At 34.9% G+C, this 16585-nt stretch overlaps 1 protein-coding gene across 2 annotated transcripts in view; it reads left to right on the top strand.

Annotated features, from left to right (window-relative positions):
- Positions 1-16585, top strand: part of UNC13C (unc-13 homolog C) — a 663443-nt gene that overhangs the window by 575599 nt on the left and 71259 nt on the right. For both annotated transcript variants that reach the window (XM_055279200.2, XM_055279199.2), the window contains 2 exons: positions 2092-2148; positions 7545-7625. In XM_055279200.2, coding sequence (XP_055135175.2) covers positions 2092-2148; positions 7545-7625 — 138 coding nt within the window. The remainder of the gene's footprint in view (positions 1-2091; positions 2149-7544; positions 7626-16585) is intronic.

The following is a 16585-nucleotide window of genomic DNA, read 5'->3' as shown; positions in this document are numbered from 1 at the left end:
GAAGATAAATTGATGCAAATAACGAGTAAGTATTAATGGAAATAAAATACGCATTATTATACATTAGTTATACACACTCAGTCCATGTTTATTCAGTGAAAGCATATGCCTAGAAAACATTTTCTTATAAAGTGTTCCAAGATGCAAATATGCATGTGTTTTTGTTGATTTGCTGCCAGACAGTGAGTGATAAAATATAAATAACTTTTGAGTTTCGCTTAATGCCGTGAATGTGTGCTTTAATCATTTTATAGCCTACATATATATAGGTTCCAAGTCACATTTATAAATACACACACACATACACACATACACACACACACACACATTCTACTTCAATACATAATATATTTCCATAACACCGGTTAGCACTCATGTAATCGTTCAATAGAGGAGTATCAGTATAATCTGGAAGCTGGGTTGGTTTATATATAAATTTCCCCAGGTCAGAGGCTCTGGAATATAATAGAAAAACTATAACTTCAGCAGAAAAAGAAAAAGCTCTCCCCTTGGCTACTTCACAGACCTGTTTGAAAAAGGAAAAAAGAGGAGAGTAACTGTACACGGGCTCCCTCTCTGGAAAACTGAACCTTGCGTGACTGTCACAGATGGCAGGCTACCTTCCCCGTGTGCTGGTAGCTCCACTTGCACGAGCGTTGTCTCAGCTCACTTTTGAACTCTGTTGTTTTGTTGTTGTTGTTTTGTTTCTTTTGCTTTTTCTTTTTGGAGACAGAATCTCGCTCTGTCGCCCAGGCTGGAGTGCAGTGGCGCAATCTCGGCTCACTGCAAGCTCCACCTCCCAGGTTCACGCCATTCTCCTGCCTCAGCTTCCCAAGTAGCTGGGACTACAGGTGCCCGCCACCGTGCCCGGCCAATTTTTTTTGTATTTTTAGTAGAGACGGGGTTTCACCGTGTTAGCCAGGATATTTTGCATTTTTAATATTCCTTGAGGCAACCATTAGCTTGACTGAGTTCCCTGCTAGCTGTCCAAGCCATATCCCAAAGTAGCAGTTATGGTTTTGATAGTTCTTTAGTAACAGAACTGCCAGGGCTTGGACTGTTCTGCCCATTGCTGTTTTTCCCATAAGTCCTATTATTTTTAGTGTGCAATTTTGTAGAATATGAGGTTTTTCAAGAATGTATATATTATGTTACAGTAGAAATGCTATCTATGACATTTCATTTTCTGTATAAGGTTTTCCCTAGGAAAGCTTACCATAACCTAAAATTTCTCTAGCACTGAGATATCCAAGTATGAATGCACATCATTTATTCATTCATTAAATAAATATTCTTTGAGCTCCTACTATGTACTAGGCACTGTGCTAGGTGACGGGGCAAAATATGAGCAAAATTAACCACGGTTGCTGTTCTCAAACTTATAGTCTTTAATTCTCCAATAAAATACACACTCCGATAAAAAATCTAGATGACATTTGTTCAGAATAGCTAATTTTCCTTCCTGTGACAATATTTCAAGCTGTTATGAACTTGGCCAAATTTAGTACTTTTCCAGTCACATACACCAACAGACATGCCTCTAGTTTTTCATTCTAGTAAAGCATTGGATGGTTTATTCCAGTGTTTTTCAAATTCATTTCCCCAGGGCCTTGGGGTTCTAGAGAAAGCCTCTGGCTGAGGGAGGGGTTAAGAGGGTAGTCGCTAATAGATTGGACAGCATTTTAGAAGGAGCAATTCCACCTTCTTTAGCCCCGTATCTTCAGATTTTGCATACATTTATTTTTGCAGGGAGTAGAATGAGGAAGTTGCCTCTGCTAAAAATAAATGAATAAAAGTTAAAGATCACTGATTTAATCCATATACTACATTAAACTGGCTACATTAGTAGCAACCCATTCATTAACCTAAACTTAAGACTTTCAGAAGTGGGACACCTATGAGGACTGTTATACTGCCAGCGGTACTAGATATATTTGACCCAATCTTTATGATAGACCAATTAAGGGCATCCAGCATAAGCCATAACTCTTATAAGGGAAATAAAGAAATTATCTGTTGACTGCATTTCTATCGTGACTAATACTGAATATCTTAAGACTGAGTCTTCTCTCACTTTTTCTTTGTTTCTAGGGACCCCAGATGATTTTCATTGCAGCTAAAGATCTTGGACAATTATCCAAACTGAAGGTAATAAAAATATGGAAATTACTCAGTCATGGAAAGTAGTAAGTTAACTACAGTTCCGCAAGCATCCTCCTCCTAGTAATAGTATCTAGCACGGCAGGATTAAGAAGATGTATATCTGTGATTTCACAATCTGCTTTAGGAATTTTTAACTTTGTGTTGCAGCATTTAGCATTATTGCTTCTGGATTAAATTAGAGAGCATATTTTCTTTCATATATTAAACTGGCTTGATATGAACAAAGACAAAATGGAACACTGCATAGAAATCCAGTGAAGTCTAGAGAAGTCTTCAAACCAAGAAACACAGTATGGGAAAATGAAACTCATCAAAGCAGGCACTGAACTTGTCAACATGTTCAATCCCATTACAAGTGGGGGATGTTCTGACTAAATGACTCTGTGCTTAGTTATAATTTGAGATTCCCAAAATTCTGGATTTATGCAGGAAACTTCAGTCCCTGTTCCTCTAGCATAGGAACTTGACTGGCTAAAATACGTGCTATTTTTATTCCATTTCTACCTACTAGAATGTAGTTAAGGGATGAGTTCCAGACACAGGTAACCTTGTTTCAAATTCTTCCTCAAATGCTTCCTACTATGTGACATGGGCCAAAGTATTTAACCTCCCTTATCTTCAGATGTGGCTCTTGTAAAATGCAAAAAAATAATAATAATATCAGTTATAAGGATTGTTGTGAGTATAAATGAGACAACACACACATTATCTTTGCTTGGTAACTGCAAAGTATATGTCACCTCCCACTTGCAGAGGGAGCTATCTTCATTCCTCCCCCAGCTGGTAGCTCAAAGTTAGGTGCCATTGAGTATTGGATTGTTTCATATGTACAGCACAGGGGAAAAACAAAATGTATAATTATGTACTGAGGTAAAATATGTGCCTTATAATTTCAGTATTCTATTTTATCATCCACATTATCCCATTCCTAACACAAAAATTAAAACCAATAATCCATCTGGAAGATATAACTATCACCTAAAATTGTTACTCACATGTGTTCAGTGCTGTTGATGGTTGGAAGGAAAGATAAAAGGTAGATGTCACTGCCAAACTATTATTTTGGATCTTGGATCTCTAGCCTTTTCTGTATCCCTTTTATTACCTCCCTGGGATTTCTGGAGCCTATTTTGAAAAGTGGATTTATACACTGCTGAAGTTTCTCACATAAAACCATGAAGGTGAAATAACATAGGTCTTACTACGAAAGAAATGGCCCTGGCCACACATCTAATATCTGTGTGATGTTAGTAAGCACACTCCATCTCCCCAGGCTTCAGTTTCCTGAGTTGAGTGTTCTATCAGCTAGAACTACTTCATTTTCAAGTGATGGAAAGCCAAACATAAGCAAACAGGGAATTTACTGCTACATGAAATTTTATAGTCCAAGGGTAACTCTGCTTTCTGTTACCACTTGATTAGGGATTCAAACAGTGTTACAGGAACCAGATACTCACCACCTCTCGACTCTGCCCTTCTCCTTGTTTGATACATTGCCATAACAGACCTTCATTTCTGTGTGTAAGTTGGTTGTCTCTGCTCTCACATCCTTTGATGTAACATCTTTTGAACTTCAAGGCTTGTAGAGAAAAACACCCATCTCAGTGCAGGGAATCACAGAAAAGTCTCCTGGAATATCAGTAGCTCTGAGGAAGTATGATCACCATTCCCAAACCAGTCGCTGTGGTCTGAGAAGTGACATGTGCCAATTGGCTTAACTCACATACTCACCCTGAGGTTCAGGTACAGTCAACCCAATCCAAATCTTATGAATTCTGATTGAGATAGAGACTGGTTCCCTAGAGGGTATATACATGCTCTATGGGAAAAATCAGGGTCCACAGAAAACATAACACTTTAGCATGCTTTGTGGTCCCATTATTTTTTCAAGTTGCTGAATTCTTTTTTAATTCTAATAACCTAAAAGCACACTATAAATATAATGACCTAACAGGATTATTTCAACAAAACTGAAATAATATGAAGGACAAAAGATAGTCTTTGTATCTATTGATGATGAGAAAAATAACTTCGTTCCATATCATATTCCATTGTTGGCTTTTGAGTTTTTTATTTATGAATTATCAGTCCATTTAGTTATTATTATTTGAATTACAGAGCAATAAATCTCCTACAGTATTATGCAAAAATCTGAAACTCCAGCTGGCATGAAGAACTTCAAAGTCTATAAAACTATTTCCTCTTATTTTATTAGAACGTCACTTCCATTTAAAAAAATGTTAAACCGTGGGTCTTTAAATTTTCAATATATTAATTTGAAAGCAGATTTGATGTGCTGAAAAGGTGCTATTTGAAATAATTGTACTGATAGAGAATTTCAGAACTCCTATTTAGGAGTATTGATGGATAACTGCCTAAAGGAATACAAGATGAAGAAAAATGGAACAATGTGGGGAACGAATTGGGTTTCTGTGTTTGGCTATGATTTAGGATTATTTCATTAAACATGTATTTATTCAACAATTTCACATTTTCTATTACTTCATAATTTGGAACTTCATTAGGTGTAATATATATTATATATAACAATATATAACACAATATATAATTATATATTATATATAATTATATTATATATTACAATATATAATACAATATATAATTATATATTACAATATATAATACAATATATAATTATATATTATATATAATTATATTATATATTACAATATATAATACAATATATAATTATATATTATATAATTATATTATATATTACAATATATAATACAATATATAATTATATATTATATAATTATATTATATATTACAATATATAATACAATATATAATTATATATTATATATAATTATATTATATATTACAATATATAGTACAATATATAATTATATATTATATATAATTATATTATATATTACAATATATAATACAATATATATTATATACAATATAATATATATTGCAATATATATTATATTGTATATAATATATGTAATATAATACATAATTATATATAATATATTACATATATAATATATAATATATTATATCTTACTATATATAATATATTATATCTTACTATATATAATATATAGTTATCTATATTATATATTACTATATATAATATACAGTTATATATAATATATATTGTTATATATAATATACAGTTATATATAATATACAGTTATATATAATTATATTATATACTACAATATATAATATAATTATATATTATATATTACAAGATATAATTATATTATATATTATATAATTATACATATTATAATATATAATTATACATATTATAATATATAATTATACATATTATAATATATAATTATACATATTATAATATATAATATATAATTATATATTATTATATATAATTATACATATTATAATATATAATTATATATAATAATATATAATATATAACAGAAAACATTTATAATGTGTATTACATATAATACATATTAAATGTATGCTATATATAACATATATATTTGCCTGACAATATTTCATATAATCAGATTTATTTGACATAAAAGAAAATATGCATAAATCTTCAGGAACTGGTGATATAATATCAAAACCAACTGATGAAAATACACCTGAGACTCTGAGTTTACTGCATGCTTTTTACTTGGGCAATAACTCATTTCTGGCCGTTTTCAGAGATTCCCTTACTTGAATGATCTGTTGCTAAATTCTAAAAAATTATTTCTAGTAAGAATTATATTTCTATAGCACCAGCACTTATTAGCATCTGTTAAAAAATAATGTGACCACATTTTTAAACCAGTCAAGACTGATGAAGCCAGATAAATTTATTTAATAGAAAATATTTTTAATTACTTGTCTGAAAGCATTTTCCCCTATAATTCAGCAAACATTTCTATTACTCTTTGAGTCTCAATGGGTATATAATATTGCTATTTAAAAACTGTGAAATGAACTCATATGATTAACTTGAAATCGCCGTATCAGAAAAAGATGCAGTAAGATGTATAAATATATATCATGGATCCATGAAACATTATACCCTGTTGTTAGCAGTATCCAAAGACGATGATTCTATTGGAGCATATAAAATCCTGTGACACACACTGAAGAAGTACAATCCAATTACCAAAAATTTACTGAGTGCCTAGCAGATAACAACTGCCAAAATAGACAACGAAAAGCTGAAGGAGTGAGCGAGCCATAGATAGATTATCATCTTCAGGAATCGTGGCAACTACCAAATACAACAATAAGATAAAGGCCAAAATACAAGGACAAGCCACTGGGTGTGACTGCGTGGTTTGTGCATTGCACAAAAATGCATGCCTAAAGGAGCAAGTGACAGCTGAAATTGAGCCCATGTTCCACTTGCCAAGCTGTATGTGTTAACTTGAAGCTGTCCTCTCATAAAAAATAAGACACCTTTTATTATTTACCAAAGGCACTGCTTTACTCATCATTCCATACCTGCTCAGAGCTATGTTCACCCACGTGGGACTTTCCTTCTAATTCACAAAGGCACCTACATAAGTTTAAGCTCCAGAAGGACAAAAGTTTTCCCTGTATTAAACAATATATCTCATTCACCGTGAACAGTGCTGGCACATAATAAACACTCAATAAATATTTGTTGAGTGTTGTCCAATAGAATAATGGCAGCCCTGGGATGATTGTATCAGTTTGGGGGGATCAGACATTTTTAAATTTTTCCCTTAGTTTTTATTTCCTTTATTATTTTCTTTTTCTGCCATCATTTCCCTAAATAAGCTTTGTATGATGGGTTGAAACAGACCACAGTGAACAATGAAGAAAATCCATTGTAAAATAATGAAATAAGTTTTAAAATCAGTTTTAAAATATGTAAAATGATTATAAAATATTTAAAATCTTCACAGCCAAATTTAGTTAATTATTTGGTGCTTTTCCCAGGAATGAGTAAGAATTGAGGGCAACTAAGAAAACAGTAAAATGGAGGCATTATATTTAAAATAGACTTTATCAGTAATAATTGGGAGAGGCTCAAATTTGCTCCTTAAACCCTTTTCATGATTAACATTCCTCAGTGTGACAGACATAAACCAAGGAAGTCAGCTGAAAAAATTTCATCACGCATTTTCCAGTTTCTCTCTTTTTTCCCTAACGTTAGCTTGCAAGTGCAAATAAAGCCATACCTCTATCAAAGCACTTCTTTTCAAGTAAATGTTTAACATTTCCTCCTTTGACAAAGAGGAGATTTATAAAATATATGACAATCAATTTATTTTAAATGCATTCATGTGCAGAAGATATTTCAAATAGGAAATTTTGCATATGCAGATAATACAGATTATGTTTTAAAGTAGTTGTTGAATACATGAACTGGTTGTTTTATAAGCAATTCTTCATCTGTTTTCCAGGAGCACATGATTCGAGAGGATGCCAAGGGTCTGACGCCCAGACAATGCGCTATAATGGAGGTGGTCCTGGCTACCATCAAGGTGAGATTATAATGCTCCTCTATATACATCCAGAGAGGCCCCCATTTTCCTCCAGAGATAGGTAGCCCTGATCTTAGCCATGTATCAGTAGAGCTGCGCCATTCAAAGATATGGTAGATAGTTGAATAGATATAGGTTGGTGCAATAGTAATTGGGTTTTTGCCATTAATACTATTGCACCAACCTAATACATTCCTGGAGGATGCCAGATTTAGCCCTGTCTATCTCCTTATGACATCCACAATACACTGTCCTTATACTTGCTTCTTTTATCTCTCTCTAAAGCATGAGTGAAACCTATGTTTTAACACATGTTCTCAAAGAAATGTACCCTAAAACCCAGATAAACAGATGCTTTGAGAATATTTTGTGTAGACAGAATTTGTTTTTATATGTTTTCTATGCATGTTGAAATTATTTTTAAAATATCAACCCTCCCTTCTTGCTTAGTAAGTACAATAATTTCATTTCATTTTCTGCTGAACACCCAAAGACGTCGTTTGTACGCATCAACTGTTTTCATAGCCAAAGATTAAAAGTTATTGTAGTGTATGCTAAATGTGTGCGGATCTCAAAATGTAACCTAGAAGTTATTTTCAAATAATTTTTTATATTTATATCCATATATATTTATATGTGAAAGTTTTTTAAAGAGTTTGAAAGATGAGTTTGTCTTCTAAATTCAAATTATGTCCAAAGTTTTCACTCTTCACTGGGGGAAGCATCTACTATCCAGGATGTGTGAATAGCATAGCTACTAACTATACTATAACTGTTAGCTACCATGACCCATTTGTAGAGCACAGAACAGTTCTACTGGATAGAAACAATGGTATTCATTTCAACAGAGTTTTATCTGAATAACAGTCACATACTTTCACAAAACTGTCACCTCGTGGCTTTTGTTTTGCAGTTTCAGCATTTAATATGAGGCAGTCTTTTGCCGCTGCAGTGGTAAAAACTGCCAAATTAAAGTTGGGAGGTAAGACTTTTGTGACACCTGGAGGCACCTGGATCACAGAAATGGAGTTTCTAGAAGAGGTAGCAGGAATGTTGTCTGGAAATATGGAAAATTTGCAAAATAATTTTGAGGAAAAAATGAACAACATGAAAAAGAAATACAATAAAAAACTTTAAAAGTTTTTAAAAATTATTTTCAAAAATTTGAGGAAGAAATAACTAATCTTTGGAGTTATAGTAGCACTAATAGCTATATAAAAGGGCATGCTAGTAGAAAAAAATAAGCTCTAGCATGCACCATGAAGAGGAAGAAAAGAAAAAAATTTGGCATCTGAACTCAGCTCTTCATGCATTTTATTAGGTCAATGCATGGCTTTAGGAACGGAAGGAAAATGTGTTCTGTGGGAATAGGGAATGGTATTCACTGTGTTCACAGATCTGGCTTCTGTCTCGAACTTCAACATTTCTCTAACTTTTATTGACGGGGCCAGATGATCACCACCTGCTGGCTGAGTTCTTCTCAGAGTCTAAGACAATGTTGATCCTCAAGCAAATTCCTTTTATCTTGACAGCTCCACTGTCCTATCTTCCTGTTTATATCATCTATACTAATATTTCAATTCAGTCTCAGACACCAGACACCATCCTTGTTCTTTGTGGACAAAACTACTATTTGGTGTCCTAGGTCCAGTAAATGGGTCCATGCCATTCGTCTTGTTTCTCCAGGACTGAAGTCTGACTCTGGTCCTCCTGAGCCCCAGAGCCTGTGTCAGTTCTCCAGTTCCCGTCTTCCCTAACTTCTGTGATGCCAACTCTTTCTCTAGGCACCTCCATGCTAGGCCTGCTGTGCCTGCTATGAGACTCTCTTGACCCTGTGCCCTGCCCATCTGCCAAGGTATTCCCCTGATATCTGATTTTCAATGACTGTCATCAGTTTGCCAAAGCTGAGACTCCCTTTATCTTGTCTGTCTGTGAGATTTGCACCAACTTACTGTCCTACCAAACACTAATTGTGAGATTGACTACAAAGGAATTCAAGAGAAGGAAGAGTACAACTTAAAAGAGTTTTAACTCCAAGAGCTGAAGATTCAGTGTCTCCCCAGAGCCCAGCCAAAGGAGGACTATAATGCAAGCAGAGACCTTATGAGAAAGATGACCTTAGACCAAAGGAGCAGACGCTACCCATGCTAATTTCCAATGGCTGCTAAAGAGATAATCTTTCATTCCTCTCCAGCTCAATTTAATTGAATAAGCTAGAAATGAGAAAACAAAGAAGGAAAATGTTATGGAGTTTTTAGAATATAGGCTGAAATAATGTTTTACATTTTCAAGTTTCTCTTATGTATGTACATCATTTCACCTGATCCTTGTCAATATCCTGGGCATTAGATAGGTCAAGAATGATTGTTCACATTTGATAATTGAGAAAATTAAAAGTGAAGACATGTCAGTTGTTTTTCCAAGGCCATAGCTCTGCTAGTAATTGGCAGAGCTGAGAAAGGACTCCAAATTCTAAAGCTAGTGTCCTTGCTTCTATTTCACATTTTTTCAATAAGTATGTACAAAGTTTAAGTAAAATGTAGCAGGCTAAAAGGGATGCTTCTTCAAAGAGATTACTTCTTGCTACATTAAAATACTATGTCAATTACTTAGATTCTTTTCTAATTATTTTAAAATAATGTAAAACCTTTCAGCCTCTATACAAGCATTGATGAAAATATTAATTTTCTAAATATTGAAAGTTTAATTGGACTGGAACTATTTTATAACACCAGTCACATGTAGCTTCTATTATAAGTAAGTCAAGAGTGTCAAATATGGCAGGAGTAACAAATGATCATCTGCTGCAGGTAGGATGGTTGGGCTTTGAGACATTCCATTTACCCGGCAAAGCAACCAAATCAACAATGTTTGAAAGTAAAAGTAGAAAGGTGGCAGCTATGAGACAGATAATCAGTCACCTAATCTGTATGTGCAAACTAATAGGGAGGCCAATAGGGAAACTTTAAAGGAGTTCTAGCTGGACTTTGAGTTCCAACCCCATATCTCAAGAAGACTCAGGACTGACATGAAATTCCCCTAAATGTAGATTTCTTTCAAAGAGAAATAGCAGTTACACTTTGACCTGAAAAAAATGCTGAATGATTTAATTTTTCCCACCCTTTTAAATTCCCGCAGAACCCGTTATATGGGCCTGAACATGACACTACATTATATGTTGCAAATATATTTGGCATCATGCAGTGGCAATACTGAGGTTTCTCTAAAAATAATAAACATCTGAATCAGGGCCCTCTGGAAATTTGCATTTCTTGGTATAAGGAAAGGAATTTAACTATAAATTCAAATATAGCTTTGGAACTTATTACTTTCTTATTTAATCCTAGATAATACCATTTCTTATGCTCAGGACTCCAGCAGACAGAAGCACATGGTGATGAACCACATTTTATTCCTCTGTGTTTCTTACCCTCACAGAGGTTCTACCCTATCCTGCTATCTCCGTTGTCCATGGGTGATTCCAAGGACTTTTTCTCAGCATCTGCTTTTCACCATTACAAGTATAGCTTTTGCCTTGGTTAAAATCCAGCTGCTCATGAGAAGAACAAAATAACCTACCTAGTTTAGAGGATTGCAATTCAAATATCATTATTTGAGAGCTTACTATAGGTAGAAAATATGGTGAGCAATGAGGAGGTGGTTGGAGATGAGAGCACTTGCCTTTGACTTGGGAACAAAAACATCTACAATCCGTAAAATAATTGTGGACAAAGGATGGGGGAGGGCAGACAGGGTGATGAATTTTCTCTGAATGTCCAGGGAAAAGCTTCCGAGAGAAGCACATTTAGGGATGTAGAGGCTAAAGAGGGAAAAAAACAATGGGAGAAAGGCATTGCAGGCCTATAGAAAACACAGCATGAGTGCCCAAAGAGAAGGCGTTGGCTGGCATTAAAACTTTAAATAGTCCAGTGTAGAAGAACCGATCATGACTGGCTGAGCATCACAGGGAATGAAAGAAGAACATTGGATTGGAGCCAGAATGCTGCGGCTTAAACACCAAAGTAAAGAATCTCAACTTTAGTTTGTCAGCAAAAGAGAAACACTGAAATATTTTATGGGAAGGAAGAGCATATTCTGATATGTGTAAAAGAGTACTCCAGTTGTGGTAGAAAATAATTTTTTAAATTATCTGTCAAATAATTTCTAAAAAAAGAAAACTTCAGTGGCTAACCTCTAAAATTATAAAGTTAAGGTGGGTTATGATTATATCTAAGTTTGCAAAATAAGCTGTCTGCCTGGATTTGCCGAAAATATGATACAGGTGTTGGAAAGAACAAAGTAATGATGGAAAATTGCTACCAAAATAGTATATTTAACAAAAAAAGGGAATTCTTCTTATAATCTTGTAAAGAAACAATAGCATGTTCCCATGAGTCAGTAAAAATATATTGTGCAAGATCTTCAATCTTGAAAACTTTGAAGAGTTAGAAGAATTCAGAGAGTTTTATTGGGATTATAAAAAAAATAGCTTGCCAAGCATGCAGGCAATATTTTTCCTGATTTTTTTAAATTTAGCAGTACTATTTTTTTTTTTTTTTTTTTGCCTCTCAAATCACAGTCAGGTCTCAAGTGCTTTGTTTTCTGAAAAGTCATGAAGAAAAAAAGAATCTAGTTATTTTTCAAGGTAAAGAAAATGATACTTCGTATATGGCTCCTTCCTACCCCCGAGGTGATAATGGTGCTCCTTATCACACATCCTGACATTTGTGACACCAACATATTAATGTATCTAGGGTGGCAGCCTTTACAAATGTCAGAAGGTGCCTATGAATTACAAAAGTAAATAAAATACTGGAAACTACATGGGAAATTCTACCACTAACAAGTATAATATCAGGATAGGAGGTGATTAAGAGAGAGAGAGAAAGACACCAATGTGCAAATTATTCTTCTCTCCTATGGAAATAATACTACTACTTAAAAGATTGTTGAAAGAAAATTACATGAGTCATCACGTACAAAGCAATTAAAGCAGGCATATAGAAAACGCTTCATAAATATTAAGTTGTCACTTATATTGCCTGATGACTGGTTCATTTTGGAGGCCTCTCTTTCTACTCTTAAGCCCAAGACCCCACATACTCTACTGCAACCAGTGTGTTTCTTTTTTCCTCCTTTCCCAATAAACCCTTTAATTCTCTCTCAAAGGAGCTAACTGTTAAATCTGACTCTTTCCGCCAAGCAATAGTTCAAATCCTTAAGGCTTTTTTCTCTGGCCTTTTGGTTTCCTGGGCCCAGCACTTTTTCCCTATAACAGCACAGTCCTGGTTAGATTCTTCAACACCTGAGACTCCCCTTTGAGAAGCAGTGCTGTTCCTTCTCTCCAGGAGTTTATAGTCCAGATTAAAAGCTGAGAGAGGTACATTGAAAACGAAATAATCATACATGTTAACTTATAACAGTGTAAGAGATGGAACAGGTGATCAAAATACTAATTGAGGGAAACAGATTAAAAAAATCATAAAGTTTTTGAGGATGTGATCAACCAGTATGGACTCAAGAGATCAGGAAAAGCTGCAATGGTCTTGAAGGACAGATGGGAGTTTACAGGCTGGATACAAAGCTTTTTTTGGAGGAAGACTCAGGACAAGAACATCAACAGGAAAAAGGAATTTCACCAGGGAAAGGCACAAGACGAGAAGGCTTGGAGGCAGTGAGTAGACTACTCTGTGGACTGGCCTGAAGCAGTGTAAAATGAGGTCGATGGGAAATGTTTAGGTTGAAAATACAGAGGTCCTTTTGTGCCCTCAGTATATTTTATAAAAGAGGATTCACTGATGATTTTGAAAATGTTATGCTAAAGTCATTTCACCAATAGGAATCTTAAAGAAATGCACAAATTAGATTGCATAGTTCAAGACTGTAGCCAGAGATTTGAGTTCCAGTTATTTAGTTCATAAGATGATGAGAGCTAACAGCAAGGTGGTGGCTTTAGGAGGAGAAAGGAAAAGATGGATATGAGTGACACACGCCAGGGAGAGTTGTTGGAACTTGGCAACTGAATATGGGGCAAAAAGGAAAAGGAGCCCCAAATGCCTCAGAGATTTCAGCCCCAGCGACCGAGAACGCATGGTTCCACCAAGAAAAATGGGAGACAGCCAGGAAGGCTATTTTCCTAGTGCCATGTTGGAGTTAGATATGATGGCAGGAACGTGGAAATAAATATTTAAGAACCTGCTTGACATAGGGGCTGATGCTTAAAACACCATGCTGAGTTCTATCTTGAGTTCTATGTTATTCTGCCAATTAAATATATTTCTTACAATTGGAAAGAACTGCATCTTTCACGAAGCTCTTCCAGTTAGAGTAATTACAATTTTACAACACCAAAGATAGAATGGGTATTTCTGCTACCAGTCTATAAATGAATTAACTGATAGCCTAAGAGGTTAAATAACCTATGCAAAAGTCTGACTGTATAGAGGACAGATGAAGAATTATATTTTCTAGCATATTATAAGGATCAGAGAATCAAAGAGGTTAAGAGGATTCTAGACTCTCAGAATTGGAAACATGACTGAGCATCTCCCACTTTTGCCACGTCATCTACAATGTTGTCCGCACATGGTCTTCTGGCCACCACTTAATAGCAGCCAGTGACGGGACCTCACTAACTTATAAGTGGAAGTTTTGATTTTTAAGATGCATTATTATTGGAAATTTTTGATGAATGTGTCAAAGAAAAATCTGCTCTCCTGCTATGTATTGGTGCTCCTTCTGTTCTTTGGAACTACTATAAAATTATTCTGTTTCCTTTTCTGTGTGATAGACTTTCAGATATTGAAGAAAACTATCATGCCATCCTATATCATCTGAAGCTGTTTATTGAATAACATGCCTTGTAGACCTTATGAAATTCTGGTCATCTATTTTTAAAAGGCCTCCACTTTTCATATTTCTTGTAAATGATGAAGCCCAAGAATGAACTGAATATCTCAGATGTGTTCTAACCAATAAAGAATGTTCCTGCCTTCCCAAACCCTTATACTTGACCTGTCTACCTATTTTGATGTGTGATCAGATTTCACTTGCTTTAACAGCTGCCTTCCCACTTATGAAATCATGTTGAGCTTGAAAGTAAATAAATCTTTATGACTTTTTAACATTTTCTGTTGTTAAGCCACATCACCCCTATTCTGTACTTTGTGGTAAACACAAATATTAATATTTATTATGAATCCTGGCTTTTTACTTTCCTCTTTGCCATCTCATTCTAGAAATGTTGACCCAGCATTCCAGACTACCGGGACCCTTCTAAAGCCAAATTTTGTCATCCAGTGTAACAACTTTAAGCTTCAGCTCAACTGCACATCTGTCAAACATGCTTTCTGCCTTTGTTTTTTTAAGTCCATAGTGAAAATATCAGCCGTGATAGAGAGGAAGAGAGAATGTCCTCCAGCTAATACCTTTATCCTTCTTTGCACTAAATGACCAACTCCTCCCTAGTCCTTCAACTGAGAGGTTACAGATTTTTTTCTTCAGTAAGGAGGAAATGACCTGTCCTAAATGTTTTTTGCCCACTTTTTCCTGCCACTTTAGGCCAGTCTAAGTAAAACATCTGAACAGATCAAACTGAAGTTTCTTAGAGTATACCGCAGGCCACAGAGGAATTATAAGAAACCAAGTCTTGGTCTTTTGTTTAGAATCAATGGAAAATAATGCACTTTTCACTTGTATAATGTTTTCATTATACTGGGCTTTAAACCCCACATTTACAGATTCCTTTCTAGCATGTTATCCCCCAACAAAATGCCCATTAAAATAAGTAGAAATCAACTATACTGCACTGAGCTATGGATAGTGGGTTTTGTCTAATAATTAAGACATTTACTTCTATACATCCCTCTCACATTATATCCTTCAAACCCAAGCCTCAGCAAAATGCAGATTCTACTCTCTAGTTCCTTCAGAGTCATGGGCATAGAGTCAATCTGAATGTAAAATCTCTGAATGCCATGTAATAACTGCAGCCCCCTTTCTCCTGATTATCTGTGCCAGTAAGATAACCAGACTGGTGCTCTTAGATGCTGTCATTCCAGGTTTTGAACACTGTATGAAAGGTTTTCATAAAGTAGAATTCTCATCGAGTTTCCATTTGCATAACCATAGAAATCACCTTCTTCACTGTTGGAGTGAGGAGCCTATGGCATATGTTATTTTTCTGTGTCCATTGAATGGGATGTTTTCATTCTTACCACCTGGCAATTTGTTTTCTCTTCTGACATAGCTACCCTCTGTCCTGGGTTTCTGTCTGGGGACATTTCATATTGTAAAATGCACTCAAAAGACAAAGGCATTAGTTTCTGCCCTTAAAAATCTTCTATTCAGTAAATGTCCTGCTAGAGACTTTAATGGAATAACAAGTAAAACTCTATGGCTAAAAAAGAGGAAGTCAGTTGAGTATCATAACCTAAAACTATAGGGACCCTTGGGTTTTCCTCAGGTACAAGCACACACTTTATTTATGATTTCATTTCCTGATTAGTCCCCAAAGTCCCAGGAGAGTCCTACAAAATAATGCCTTAGTATTAAAAACATGCCCTTCTATAAAATTATTTTAAAAGATTCAAGTACAAGGACATAGTTTATGCCTTCATAGCTTAACTCTTTTTACCTTCTCCTGTGAAGCTTTCTAGGCCCTCAACAATATCTCAATTAGATGAAGTTCAGTGACATTCTTCTGTTCTTGGGTTTCTCAAATCATATTCCATGGAACACTTGTATTCCCAAAAGTATTAGCCCAGTGATATAGGTGTCCTATGGCCTAATAATTTTAGCAACAAGGTATATTAATAAAGGATTACACAGATCTCTTTACCACAGTATGCCTCAGAGCCTCTACCATGTTAATAAGCATTGGGAATCTTTAGGAGTGCGATGTCATCTCTTAACTTCCATAGGCCCTCTACTACCTAGAGGCAGCACAAGTTTAGTGATGA

Source organism: Symphalangus syndactylus, chromosome 5 (assembly GCF_028878055.3).
Source record: "Symphalangus syndactylus isolate Jambi chromosome 5, NHGRI_mSymSyn1-v2.1_pri, whole genome shotgun sequence".
Lineage (NCBI taxonomy): Eukaryota > Metazoa > Chordata > Mammalia > Primates > Hylobatidae > Symphalangus > Symphalangus syndactylus.
This window is presented reverse-complemented; position numbering and strand designations above follow the sequence as displayed.